General features: G+C 38.6%; 1 protein-coding gene across 1 annotated transcript in view; it reads right to left on the bottom strand.

Moving 5' to 3' along the window:
* The window catches only part of LOC137972452 (phenylalanine--tRNA ligase alpha subunit-like), a 31,456-nt gene that overhangs the window by 1,605 nt on the left and 14,851 nt on the right, over positions 1–15,000 (bottom strand). The window contains exons 5-12 of the mRNA XM_068819197.1: positions 14,682–14,774; positions 12,181–12,309; positions 10,904–11,019; positions 8,110–8,200; positions 7,004–7,103; positions 3,815–3,983; positions 1,682–1,759; positions 61–175 (exon numbers count right to left, since the gene is read on the bottom strand). Of these exons, the coding sequence (XP_068675298.1) occupies positions 61–175; positions 1,682–1,759; positions 3,815–3,983; positions 7,004–7,103; positions 8,110–8,200; positions 10,904–11,019; positions 12,181–12,309; positions 14,682–14,774 (891 nt within the window). The remainder of the gene's footprint in view (positions 1–60; positions 176–1,681; positions 1,760–3,814; positions 3,984–7,003; positions 7,104–8,109; positions 8,201–10,903; positions 11,020–12,180; positions 12,310–14,681; positions 14,775–15,000) is intronic.

The following is a 15,000-nucleotide window of genomic DNA, read 5'->3' as shown; positions in this document are numbered from 1 at the left end:
TAAGTATCAAAAGAATTAAACAATTTTGCTCCCCGTCATTTAACCAAAACATGCCCTTACCTCTCGAGAGAAAGTCCCCATGCAATAACAGCTACATCTTTAGGCAATCCCATGGGGATTAACATCTCTGGTCTAAATACTCCTGAATTTCCCACTTCAACCCATTTCTTTAGGCCTGTAGAGGAAACAGGATTACAAAGATACAATAAAATTCCAACATCGACTCGAGTAACGATTTCTACAAGGTAAGTAAGAGGATCATTTCTCTCTTTCAAAAAATTTATAAGCTCCCACGAATGATTCTTTTTGATGACCAGTGCTGCTTGTTTGCCTTGTCTTTTTCCATTAAACCCTGAATTTGTCAGGATTTCCTTTCGTTATTGATTAAGTAATGTTCGTAACTGGGTTGATCTAAAATTGTATGTCCAAAATGCATGTCTTTCATTAAGTTGCACCATGCTGTTAAAGTATCGGACCAATACCATTAGAAAAAAAGACTATAGACCTTATTCCTGTAGTTGTTTGCTTGCAAATAGGTTTATCACATAGAATACCAGGAAAGATTAAAAACGCCGTTTACCGTTTGGAAATATCTGCATTGGTTCCGGAGACATTTAAGTTTGAAAAATGTGTAAAATATGCTAATGACAAGACTGATGATCTCATTCACTCTACCCAATATAACATCAAGTGTATAAATAGCGCTATCTCGGTCAATTTGCAGTACAGACCATTGAAACTACGACTATAAAGAAATTGGTTCCCATGGCAACTCACTCTTTTGCAGTCCCCTCTAACCTGATTTCCATATTTTTGGTGATTTTAAGCTAGGAAAACATTTAACAAGGCCATAAATTCGACCTAACATCTTTATATGCGTGCAGGTGAATTGATAATTGACCCGCAAAGCCTTTAATATCAGGGAGGTCTGGAACCCAGTAAGTTGCCATGGTAACAAAAATGGTATGCTCATATTGTGGAGCAGATCTACTAGAATCTTCCTGCACAGAATCAGGAATTTTTGATACAAATTGAAGATACCTTTTTTCATCATATTTGATCAAAATTTGGTTTAGTTTATGACGCCATCACTTGGCTAATTTGCATATTTTAAAGTAAAGTAAAGTAAAGTGGTGCATTTATATAGCGCCCTTATCACAAGGTCCCAAAGGCGCTTTACAATGATCAATTTTACACACTTGAATATATCCGGAACAAAAAGAGATATTTGAAAATGGTAAACAGCATTCTTCTTCTCGTGCAGACAACATGTTTATGTCCTTAAACGGCTTAGATAGGGAAGATGCAAATTTCGTCATAATAGCACTTTAAACGAGGCAACAAGGGCAAGCAAACAAAACAACACTAAAATGGTAGCCATTTTGGAATAAGGTGTATGGGTCCCCCCATCCCTAAAATTGTCATCTGCAACTCATTCTGATTTAATTGGCAACTGTCAATCAAACTGGATTTAGGTAAGATATTTTAATCTTCACGGCTGCCCATTTGGACCAGAAGTACATCTGGCAAAGTCCCCAATAAACCAATTAAATACGCAGTAAAAAGCTACCTCATCATTTTCTGACATCAGAAATACAAGATCGCATTTTCGACATTTGTACTAGGTTTTAAATATTTTACATGTTTTCATTGTACAAATAAAGTAAATCAATGACATTACCTTCATGATAGCTGAATACTTCCATGCTTGGTTCCGTGTAAGGATTAAATGCCGGCTTAAACCTCAGCTTTGTAATACCTGACCAAGACAAATGTGACTGAGTTATCGAAGACATCATCATGTTCAAACTTAGGCGTTCTAATTGCCACTCTGACAATTACGTTTCTTTGATTGCTTTTTAACAACACACGATGCATACAGATAAGGAAAACAGCAATAAGTGCTGTTTATTATACTTGCCGTGTAGCTAACAAGTTGACATAGTGAAAGACGATGGGCTACACTACAGTCACGTTAACAACTGTTTTTGCGGTGTCACGCAACGCTCTGCTGCGAAGACTACAAGCTACACTCATGCATGATCGCTGAAAAAATTATTTACGTGACATTCTAGCTAACTACTATATAGAAATTTGACTGAATCTTTAAGAGCTCGTTTGTCGTTTTCTAAAGGCGTTTGTTGGATGTGAAATAGTACGGTCATTCGAAAAGTATGTCTAACAATAACAGTGGGACATTTGCCCGGCGACATTTGTACCGCAAAAAATAAAATACAAATTACCACTACCACTTGAGCACGTCAAACCTCAAATTAAGGAGTTACACGAAACTCAATGCGTGTATCAGAATTTTAGTTTTCATTGCATAGCACTGAATGATAGGTTTCATATAATAACTATTCTTTAGGTTTATGTCTCTGCAAATCAGCGATAGCTTGATTCCATATAAGTCTGCAGAGAGTGTTTGGCATCATTCCCTTGTCCATGTCACTCAGGTTAAGCTGGGAATAGTCAAGATTTCAAAAGCTCTTGACGTTTTGATACCACCTTAAATAAAAACTCTCAAATCTTTTACGTTATTAAAAAAAGGGAGGAAACGTCTCATTCTTTCCATAAACACCCCCTAAAAGCTTATGATCTACTTTTTAAAGTGCGCCTAAACTCAAATATTTTTTGTTTCTAATATAAATCTCCTCATCCAAAGCAAACATATGTCACCATTGTTACTCAGAATTTCACTGTTTCCGTACCGTGCAAGCCACGTAAACTTGGCACAACTAAAAGTAATTTTGACCGACGACCGTGATGTAAGACTGGGTCTATTCTCGATTTTACGTCACAAACTGCTTTGCATTTCAAAGAAATTTTGCATTACAAAGCAGTTTGTGACGTCAAATCAAGAATAGACCCATGTCCTTTGACATCACGGTCGTGGGTCTAAATTACTGCGAGTTTTGATAACTTTGTGCGTCATGTCTGGCAGATAAAAATGAAATTTTGAGGTAAGAATCGTCAAACATGTTTGCTTCGAATTCAGGTGGGGAGAAGTGAATATTGTGGACTAACATACTTGAAAGGGTTGCGTTTCTGCAAACGTTGGCCGTGGAGCACTTATATTTCAACAGAATTAACTATTGGAGTGTAATGTGAAGAGCTAGTTTTCTACCCATGTGAGCGTTAGCCCTACTAACAGAATTGGGGCCACACAAGGATCGCTGTATAGAGAAAAACTCCGACCAGGGTAGGAACTAAACTCACGACCTTCGGGTTATATCACCGCTTCTCTACCAACTGAGCTACAAGGTCAGACGAGAGCAGGTCGTTGGGAATTTAAGATATCAATTTCACGGCAATGAAGGTCGTGGGTTCAATTCCCACCATTGTCAGAGTTTTCTTCTGTCCTTGTGTGGGCCCATTTCCATTAGTAGGGCCAACGCTCACATGGTTCATATGGGGTAGAAAACTAGCACTTCACATTACCCTCCAATAGTTAATTCTGTAAAAATACTTGAGTTTACAGGGCCGTAGCCAGAAGAAAATTATGACTGAGGCAAGGTCCATGATTTAATTCTCTGTAGGTATTTTAGGTGTTTGTGACGAGTACATTTTAAAGACGACACTGGAATCACGCTTTATTTTAAAAAAAATCACGAAAAAATGCATGACTCAAGCAAGTGCATGGGTTTGCCTCATGCTGGCTACGGCACTTGTTTAGGTCTACTTTAACTGCAATGTAAACAAATTTCATGGTGCATGGCCACTACTGCACAAGTAAGTGTACCATGTTCAATTTCAGTTCATTTGAAAAGAAAACATACAGTAGTTCTTTTAATCAACTCTACATTTCAAATACCTAATTTCTTGAAGAATTCATGCAGCACTCCAATCAAGTCCCCAAGTGTCAAGTTATAGTCAGCAACAACACCTTCAATCTGGTGAAACTCAGCCAAATGAGTGGCATCAAGGGTTTCATTCCTGAATACTCGATCAATTGAAAAATACTTGGCTGGCGTAAAAGTTTCCTGAAATAATATTAAAGTCACTACCATCTGAGTCTTTTAGATAAGGTAGAGGCATAGCTTTGGCGTACTGCTAATAAACTATTTTCACATTTGAATCTCGAGCAAGAGGCGTAAGAATGAAGACCATTTACCGATTATCTCAAATAAGGGTGTATGTCCAGATAATAGCGACCTTTAGATCGGAGGACGAGGACGACTACGACGACTAGTTTTCCGTTCTGAGCATGCCCACTTCGAAAAATGTCGGCCTCGTCGGCCTTCAAACCTTATGCGCATGCTCAGTACAGAAAACTCGTACTCGACCGCGGTGTCCTCGTACTCGCATTAAGTACTCGCTGTCGTCCACGTCCTCCGATCTAAACGTACCTGATTATGTACAGAAATGCAAGTAATTTCAAGTGCTCCCTTGCCCTTGTGTCTCGGATTATAGGCAATTTAATTAACGTCACAAAGAGTCCCCCAAATGCGAGGGTTGTCCAATACACCCGCATCGAGTCGAATCGTCTTGTCTTTAGACCACTCGTCTTACAGACTGTCGATTCGCAAGACAGTTAAAAAAAGTACAACAGGAAGGATAAGAGGATGGTAGGAAATATTGACGAATCGAGTCGAATCGTCTGGCGTTTAGACGACTCGTCTTGAAGGCAGTCGATTTACAAGACACTTGGGGCGCGTTTGATTGACCCTATTCCGGAATAGGAATACATGGAATAGAAGTTAGAAATCCTTCGTTTTTGCGGGGATTCACATCAATATTGTCAAACATTTGCTAAAATGCTATTTTAAACACAGCTTTATTATTCTAGTTGCTGCAAAACGCCATACATAGTGTTTTAAATCATCACTCCACGTATTCTTATTCCGGAATAGGGTCAATCGAACGTGGCCTTAGAAAAAATACAGCAAGAAGAATAAGGGGATTGTAAAAAATATTGACGATTCGAATCGAGTTGAATGTCCGTCTGACGTTTAGACGACTCGTCTTAGACGCTGTCGATTTACAAGACACTTAGGAAAAAATACAGCACGAAGGATAAGGGGATGGTAGGAAATGTTGACGATTCGACTCAAATCGACTCGAATGGAGTCGAATCGTCTGGTGTTTAGACGACTCGTCTTAGAGACTGTCGATATGCAAGACACTTGAAAAAAAATAAAGCAAGAAGAATAAGGGGATGGTAGAAATTATTGACGATTTGACACGAAGCAAGTCGAACCGTCTGGTGTTTAGACTTAACTGATTGGAGTGTAATGTGAAGTGCTAGGTTTCTACCCCATATGAACCTTGTGAGCGTTAGCCCTACTAATGGAAATGGGCCCACACAAGGACAGAGAAAAACTCTGACCAGGGCGGGAAATGAACCCACGACCTTCGGGTTAGATCACCGCTGCTCTACCGACCGAGCTACAATTTCAGACGGGAGCAGGCCGTGGGAACTGAAGATGTTAAAGTCACGGCAATGAACATGTACAAGTACAAGGAAGGATTATGTTTTTGCAAACGTTGGCCGTGTAGCACTTATATTTGAACAAACTTAACTAATTAGAGTGTAATGTGAAGTGCAACGTTTCCACCCCCTACCCCCCTACCGCTGCTCTACCGACCGAGCTACAGGGTCAGACGGGATCAAGCCGTGGGAACTGAAGATGTTAAAGTCACGGCAATGAACATGTACAAGTACAAGGAAGGATTATGTTTTTGCAAACGTTGGCCGTGTAGCACTTATATTTGAACAAACTTAACTAATTAGAGTGTAATGTGAAGTGCAACGTTTCCACCCCCTACCCCCCTACCGCTGCTCTACCGACCGAGCTACAGGGTCAGACGGGATCAAGCCGTGGGAACTGAAGATGTTAAAGTCACGGCAATGAACATGTACAAGTACAAGGAAGGATTATGTTTTTGCAAACGTTGGCCGTGTAGCACTTATATTTGAACAAACTTAACTAATTAGAGTGTAATGTGAAGTGCAACGTTTCCACCCCCTACCCCCCTACCGCTGCTCTACCGACCGAGCTACAGGGTCAGACGGGATCAAGCCGTGGAAACTTAAGATGTTAAAGTCACGGCAATGAACATGTACAAGTACAAGGAAGGATTACGTTTTTGCAAACGTCTGGTGTTTAGACGACTCGTCTCAGAGACTGTCGATTTGCAAGTAATAAACAGTTAAACAAAGATGATAGGCTGCGAATTGCTCTATTAGCAAGGGAAGATTGTAGGCGATCGATTTAAGGTTCTTGGCGTTGTTGTTCGCTTCGTTAACCGTATGTCTCGGATCTTCATTGCTCTATTAAAGAAAGAGACAACTATGTGTTTTATCCTTTGGCCACCTTCCGTTGTTTAATATTCTCAGACGTATCTACCAGGATGAGTTTTGTTTTCCAAGTGTCCCGCGAATCATGCGCGAATTGACTGCCAGCAAGACGACTCGACTGAAAGCGACACGACTAGACTCGAGTCGAGTCGATTCGAGTCAAATCGCCAATATTTACAAGCAGCCTCTCTGGCTCTCTTGCGAATCGATTGCCAGCAAGACGACTCGACTACGAGCCACACGATTCGACTCGATTCGAATCCAATCGTCAACATGCTGTAAGCCTCTGCTGGTTCTTGCGAATCGACGTTAATTTTAATAGTCGAATCGTCAAGTGCAAAGACGAATCGACTCAGTTTGGGTGTATTGGACATGTGTGGAGCCAAATGCTGTTCCACAAGTAAGGATAAACAGCTGCATTTACCCTAAGCTAAAAAATAACGCTAACCTTTACCCTTACCCTGTTGGAAATAGGAAGCAAAAACCTTAAGATTTAAAGGGACACTTCATGTTGGATTTCAAAATTGGGCTTACATCTAATTTGCTCCATTTTTGGACAAAAGTGGGTATGTCTAGTTATAGTTCAACAATCATACCAACATTCTCCCATTCCCCATTTTTTTGTCATAAGCTGTCTGCTTTGAAACAGAACACTGAACTAATGGATATACCAAAAATAAAACAAAGAACTCGAAAGAAAACCTGTTGAGCTAGTTTATACAGCATTCGGGCACTGACAGCTGTTGTGTGAGTTCTGAGGATGTTCTTTTTGGCATCTTCAATCTTCCAGTCGTATTGATACCTGAAAAGTAGGAGAAAAGAAAAAAACGCATAAATGGTGGCCAAAGACGTAGCCTTTTGTTTATGTGCTAGATTCACTAGCCTCGCTCTCAAGCAACATTTCTTTTGTATTTTGTCCATGCAACCGAGGCTAGTGAGTCTAATTAGCACATAAACAAAAGAATATTTTTTTGGCCGCCATTTATGCACTTGGTCTTTGATGGGGCCTAATTGTTTAAGGCCTAAATAGCAGCTTTATTTGGTGGATAAGTCACTACTAAACAGTTTCAAGGTGAGGAAATTAGGGTTGACTTTAATTTCCACATATTAGTATGACCTTGAACACTGCATCATGTATTGCTAATCATGGGGGACTACAATGACTGGATGATGTATGAAAGGTTTTGAAAACCTCCATGGAGAATTCTCAAACCAAAATTAGATCCAGACTTTACTATGCATAGGTTGACAGACCAACAACATTACCGGTAAGCTATTTTCACTGTCAAAATAGTCATGGATTTAGCCTGCACGCAACACCGGTATTCTTGTAACACCTCAGGGATTAGGAGACCATGCTATTCAAGTCCCCAGGGAACTCATTTGCCTATTTATGCAAACCTTCTCTGGTTTTCGGTCTCTTTTGCCAAGTTACGCAGTTCTGGTTCAGTGTGGAATTTTTTGCCCCTTCCACCTCCCCTTCGGCGACACAGGCATCTTTCCCCTATCTCTGTCTTATGACCCTCTGCCTCCGCAAAATCTCGCTTCCCATAACTTAGTATTGCAAAGGCAGTCAGTGGTTGTCTTGACAGTGAAAATGGTATAATCTTCTATTTCCAAATGAAGTCACTTGGAAAGACTTTATCCATGCACTCAAGAAACAAGAATAGCAAGGAACAACATTTGCACTGTAGCCTAAGAATGCACCCTGAATCGCATATGTACAAATGTAAGTTACTTTCATGATATACAACCATACAAAATGGCATAATTAGCATCAAATTTTCAGAGTATTTTCTGATCCTTACCCTTGTGAGCCGTGTCCTCCTGACTCATGCATTGTCTTGACTCTTTCGATGTACGACTGCGGCATTTCTTCTAATTTTGCAAACTTGGGATCTGCAATACCAAGACTTTTTATAAAGATGTAAACCCAGCTTCCTGGAAAACCAGGATCGAGGATCAAGGATGGAGGATTGAGGATCAGGGATCGGGGATCTTTTTTGTTAATAAAACAAGAACAATAACAAGTCAATTGTGTGCACAGAAATTAAGACAATAATATGATCCATGGTTTCACTTTAAAAGTTAACTCATTTTACATTGTACCATAACCTATATGTAAGGGGTAAATGTCAGTGCTATACAAAGAGCCCTGCCACCACCTCAATTCTTTAAATATGGATCTTTCTTTCTTTCTTCATCGATCAAAACTAAAAAAGAAAAGATTACTTTCTGGGCTTTGAGTGTCCCGAACACATATTGAAAATAAAAAGTTAATTGTGAAAAGAGCAAACTACACAGCATTTGAACAATGTGAATGTTAGCCCTACTGATGGAAATGGGCCCATTTCCATCAGTAGGGCTAATGCTCACATGGTTCATATGGGATAGAAATTTAGCACTTCACATTACACTCTATTCAGTTAACTCTGTTTAAAACATAAGTGCTACACGGCCAACTTTTGTATAGACGTAACCTTTCCTTGTACTTGCACATGTTCATTGCCGTGACTTTAACATCTTCAGTTCCCACGGCCTGCTCCCGTCTGACCTTGTAGCTCAGTTGGTAGAGCGGCGGAGATCTAACCCGAAGGTTGTGGGTTCAATTCCCACCCTGGTCAGAGTTTTTCTCTGTCCTTGTGTGGGCCCATTTCCATCAGTAGGGCTAACGCTCACATGGTTCATATGAGATAGAAATTTAGCACTTCACATTACACTCTATTCAGTTAACTCTGTTTAAAATATGAGTGCTACACGGCCAACGTTTGTATAAACGTAAGCTTTCCTTGTACTTACGCAGCATTTGGACTACCGTTTTGGAAATAAAGATGATAAACAAAAGCCTCTTCTTTCTTTGGTTGGACAACTAAGAAATGAGTTAGAACACATCTTTTCCCCTCATTCCGAAAGATTTAGCTAGACTTGGAGTGCAGATGATCACACAAAAATGTATCACAGACTTCCTGGAAGTTTACACGATGCAGACTGTAGGATCTTAGGGCAGACCAAAAGAAAAGTTATGGGGGTGGGGGGTGGGGGGGAGGGGAACTACTCGGGCTACTGGACACAACACCTGAATACATGTAGTTCCTTTTAGATATCGCAAAAATCTTTTTCGGATTTTCAAAAACAGGGAAGGTAACCTAACGTTCCGTATTCATGTTGCAGACAGAAAGTTACATGTATAGTCATTGACTGTGTGATTGTCAGTTTCATTTCCTAAATCTCTAGGGTATTATGAAGTACAAATCACTTAAAGAAAGACAGATACCAGAAATTTCTTAGTGATCTAGGGTGTTATTGTTTTTCAAAATAGTTTTGATAGGGTGGGATTTTTACAGTGATTGAGAGCACCAAAACTTGTGCCTTGTGGACAAAACGGTTTAATGGCATTGATTGTGAAGTACTCTTCAATCAAATGCAGAATCCTAAGAAAGCGAGAAGTACCGGTACATAATGCGATACATCTCTTCGAACAATCAATCAATCAAGTGTTTTTTCCAAGTAAATGCAGTGAATTCACTCCAGACTGAACCCGAACCAAAACAACCTGTTTCCTACACTTGTGAGCTTGCTTCCAAGACAGAATGGAAAAATTGGGAAGCCAAAGACTGTTTATAATCTCTCTTTAAAAAAAAAAAAAATTGGATAAAATGTGAGGAAATAACCACAAATACCAAGAAGTAAAATTTTGTGTTCTTGTTTTATTTTGTTGCAAGAGATCAAAATTTCGTAAGTCACCGTCAGACCACATGCTGAATCTGTACGGGTTATCAAGCCATGTAGTCACATAGTGTATACAAGAAGTGCTGACTGATGCAAACCAGAAGTCACGATGCCTTTTCTGGCATTTCGCTAATAAAATAAGCCCCCCCCCCACCCCCCTCAAAAACAAAAAAAGGATTTATCACGAAACTCACAGAAAGTTCAATATTACAACTTTCTCTTATTTTTCTTTTAGTTTCTTTTTTTTTTAATTTTCTATCATTACTATTATTATTATTTCACTACTGTTATTATTGTTATTATTATCCTCGATCCCTGATCCCCGATCCTTGATCCTGATTTTCCAGGAAACCATGTAAACCCAAAGCCATTGGCCAATGACAAGAGATGTAAACACCATGCCATTTCTTATAGGTGCTAATTTGGAACTACATTTTAACCTACAAAAAGTACATAAATTTGTGTGCAAGTTGTAAGTATCTTTCTTATGTTATTTCCTGAAATAATGCATTGTTTGCTGCAAAAAATTTGGCCCAATTTGATAGAATGATCATATAATAAAACAAGTCCCAATGATTACGCATCTGACCCTTTCAACTATAAACAACATATAGGGGCCTGCAGTTTATCTTGAAGATCTACCTACATGAACATCTATCTACATGTATTTGCCCAAGTCAGTAAAGTGTTGAGTCTGAGTGTTGGTCTCAGTCCATTTGCAGGGCATTTTTTCCTCACACAAAACCACTGAGTGTTGGTCTGAGTGGGGTCTTAACTGATAACCTCCAGTGAAGTAGTCATGTGCTATAGCAAAATTAGTAACTGGTATGTGTACTGTAAGTTTCATGGCATTTCCAAAGGATAGACACTAACCAGCCATGAAGAACGTGTCATGTGCATCTCGGGCAGGATGCTGCTGAGGTTGAAACAAAGCATCAAAATTCCAGAAAGAACTCTCTACAAAGTTGTTTGTAGGCATTTCTGTGAACCTGATGAAAATAAACAGTGTACACTAGTTTCAACTAAAATGAAATTTAGGTTTAATTAACTCTTTCACTGCTGTTGTCGAGTATACTCGACATAGGATTATGTGACTCCCACTGCGGATGTCGAGAGAGTGTCCCAAAGTACTGTCCGAAATCTGTTCCTATAGGGGCATGGATGCAATGGGATTGTTTCGTATACCCTAAAGACAACTAGCATGACAAGTTCTGCCATTTTTGGATGATAGAAAGGTTAATCTCACTTGAAAAGGAAGGTGAAACACGACCCAATGCCATGAATGTTTTTGACCTCACAAAGGCAAAATTCAGTGTTTGGCTGCAAAAACGTACAACATTTGTCTGGCAAGCAAGTAAAAACATAAGGTATGAGAAAATTATAGGTGAAATCAAGTGATTCAAGAAATTATTATGCATGTTTCCATCCTTGAAAACGTCCTTTTGCCTAAAAGAATTGCGTGTCATTGGCGCACATGAACTTGTGTAATGCGTGTTTACTGTTACGTATTTCTTTATCTAGATAAATCAAATTGTATTTAGGCCCTGCTTTCACCTAAATAAAGATAGCTCAAACGATGGCAAATTTTTTATTGTATATGTCCTGAAAATATTATCGTAATAGCGTCAATAGAATCAAAGATATAGTTCACTCTTTGAGAGTGGTTTCTTTGGTGTCTTCTCTTGCGAAAAAATGCAGCAGTTAAGGGGTATACTGACGGTAGAAAAGTCAGCAGTGAAACATAGTTTTATTGCAAATTTACTTTGTCTGTTATTGCCATAATTATTCATAGTCTAAAAATAATCATTTAGTGGTATAACAAAAAGAAAAATGGGAATGCAAGTAAATTCACTTTTTTTAAACCTGAATTTAACTTTGATATGAAAAGCTAAGTTCACCTTAATTAGTGTATATTCATAGTTACAGTCACAAGCTGTATAATTTCAGGACTTGGTGCAAATAATTAAAAAAGTTTGGAGTGAAATTTCAAATGGCTACACAAACTTTTGCAGAATTTTCATCTTCTTCTAGAAACCTTTCAAAATACTAAAAGACTTGTCACTGAGATTTTGCTCCAAAGACATGAAAGAATTAACTTTGCTTGTTACAGGGGCAACAAAACACTGAGAAGGCAAATTTTCTGTACTCACCCCATTTCCAAGAAAATCTGCCTGAATTGTGCCCTAACCTTCATCAAGGGATGAAGGTGACCCGATGTTGGAATAATTCCCTGAGCATCAAAATTATAAGCCTTGAATTTCATTTGTTTCCAGGAGCCACTGGAGATACAAAAAGATTCAGACCAATAAGTATCATGAAAGTTGTTATTGAAGAAGAAGAAGAAGAAGTTACTAAGCCTTTGGATCCTTTTTTATTATATAAACACCAATGAAATACCAGGTGAGCTTTCGCGCAAAAACATGATGTCTTCACACATGAAAATAACATGTTATCTTCACACGTGAAAAGATCACTGTTGTTATGGTTACATATAAAAATCGTGCCTTTTGATGCATTTTGTGAAATGATTTAGCATTTCATTTGTGTTTATATAATAAACAGATTATTACATGGCCGCTTAGAGATACGAAATTTCTCTTCTCGTGTTGAAAAATATATATTCTTCAACACTCCAAGAGAAATTTGCAGCCATGTAATATCCTCTAATTATGTGGTAGCAAACAGATATGTCAATGTAATTAGATGCACAAGTGTCATAAAGTGTCGATCCCCTTGCTCTCCAGCCCTAACTTCAACATCACTTATGTTTAGAAATACAGACAATCAACATCACAAACTGTCCTCCAAACTCCAGTCCTCAAGTAAAGATAAACAGCTACATTTACCCTCACCAAAAAATAACGCTAAACATTACACTTTAAATACCTCATGATCGAAAATGGGTCAGATATGTAATCCTTAGAAAGGGAAAATCAGGCTTGCATTTCATTATGTGTACCTGCATTTCTGGACATAAGCGGCAACAAAAGGCTACAGGTAGCCTACACTCCGTCATAACTTTGTTCACCAGACATTTTGTGTAAGGTTCACTGAATTGTTCAATGCCTGCACCAGGGTTCAAGTTCAGTATTGTTCTGTTTTCTTTTTGAGACACAATACACTTATGTCCAGGTTTGCATGAAAATGTGAAAATTGCAAATTTTGCAACAAATCGTCGCAATCAAAAATCGTTAAAATCGCGACTCTTGCTTTTCAGTGTTCTGCCATTTTTCGCAAAATTCCTGGAAATGAAACCTACTTGGACGACAAAGAATATAGAACTAGGAGCTGATACGTTTAACCCTTCAAAGCACACAAACAATGGAAATCATGTTGTCACCACGTACAGTACATGCAAAAGAGATGCAGAAAGTGGAAGTACTTTTTAATCTTTGCTTGAGGTTGTCCAATTATTGAAATTCAAGCCTTGATATACTTAAGGAATTGTAAAATGATCTGAGTTATGGTCATACCAACGTTTCGTTCATGTTGCCTATGTCAAACAACTAAAGATGTAATGCAAAAAAAATTGTCCCTTCGTTTTACCTAAATTACTCCACAAAGCAGTAGCAGACCTTTCTGGAAACAAAATGTCCTCTGTACACATGTATGTTAATTTCAGATTTACAAAAACTGTTTCTTTGAACGTAAAACTATTCCATAATGACTCGCTCAAGACCCAGAGTTTCATTGCCTGGCCTTGTTTGTTTATTGCCTTACAAGAAAAATCAACAGTCACTGGAATCAGGTTAATAAATTGGGGAAATATTATTGACAAAAAAGGCAGGAGAAGAGAAAAAGATAACATGTTGCTCTCATACGAATTCCCAACTCGAGGTATCAAAAGTTGGATGGCACAGCTTTTGCCACATGTACATGTACTTCATTCCTCCTGCGATGATGCTGTTCTCGGTTCGCTAGCCACACTTGTTACTTTCAAAGAATGAAACCTGATATCCGTGAACAAGTCCAGCACTGAGATTCGACGATCAATATAATTTTCCTTCAGATCATTGCATTTAATTAAGAAGAGATGTAAAAATACATGAGTCATTGCGTTACTTGGTTGGGTGCACGGTATGCAAATATTTCTCATTGTTTACATTGGACATTTACATTCGATTCACAATAAAATCCATTGCACCGTAAAGCTCACTGTTTTGCTTTTAGATTTTAATCCATGATACAAGATTGTAGCTTTGAAGAGAGGACACACAGAAATGATAGCCACTATCTCGTTTTCTTATTAAACAGTTCCCTTTGTTATTTAAGCGAGGAGTAACACTTTCGCAAAAGTTGGACATGGAATGACCTACAACCACCTCAAAAAAAATCAACAACCATCTACAACTACCTATATCCACTTCAAAAAATGGGGCTGGACAATCTGCGAGCCAGCAAGCCATGCAAATTTCGCATTTAAGTCTAAACACCCATTTCAAATAGCACTGACAAACAGTTATTAAGTCTAAGCAGTAAGCACCCATTTTAAAACTCATGACTCACGGCCATGACTCACATGGCTCGCAGCCATGGCTCCCATGACTCGCTGGATCGCACATTGTCTTAACTCTCAAAAAATCAAAAACATCTACAACCACTCACAAAGAACTTGTTACAATTTTCTGTTAACCTTGAAATAATTACAAACCTTGAAAGCATATCTGCTGTTAAATCAGCTTCAAGTTTGGTAGGTGTGGTGCTAAATTCGCTCCCTTTAGTTACAAAAAAGCTCTTGATGATTCTAAAATAAATAAGATAAAAACTGTCACATCACAGTCCTTCATACATCATAAAATGAAACCTTCACTAAAAAAAATGTGACTTTCTGGGAAAATGTTGTGCTACATGTACATGTACGTTCCTGGTTAAACAGTTGGAGATTTTTAGCATTCATTGATCATCTGTTAGAACATTTTGCTAAAACATGTTTCCTCAGGTACTTGACACGTTCTGCACCAAATTTTATA

Source organism: Montipora foliosa, chromosome 10, assembly GCF_036669935.1.
Source record: "Montipora foliosa isolate CH-2021 chromosome 10, ASM3666993v2, whole genome shotgun sequence".
NCBI classification, from domain to species: domain Eukaryota; kingdom Metazoa; phylum Cnidaria; class Anthozoa; order Scleractinia; family Acroporidae; genus Montipora; species Montipora foliosa.
The sequence above is the reverse complement of the archived record's forward strand: the minus strand, read 5'-3'. Positions and strand labels throughout refer to the sequence as shown.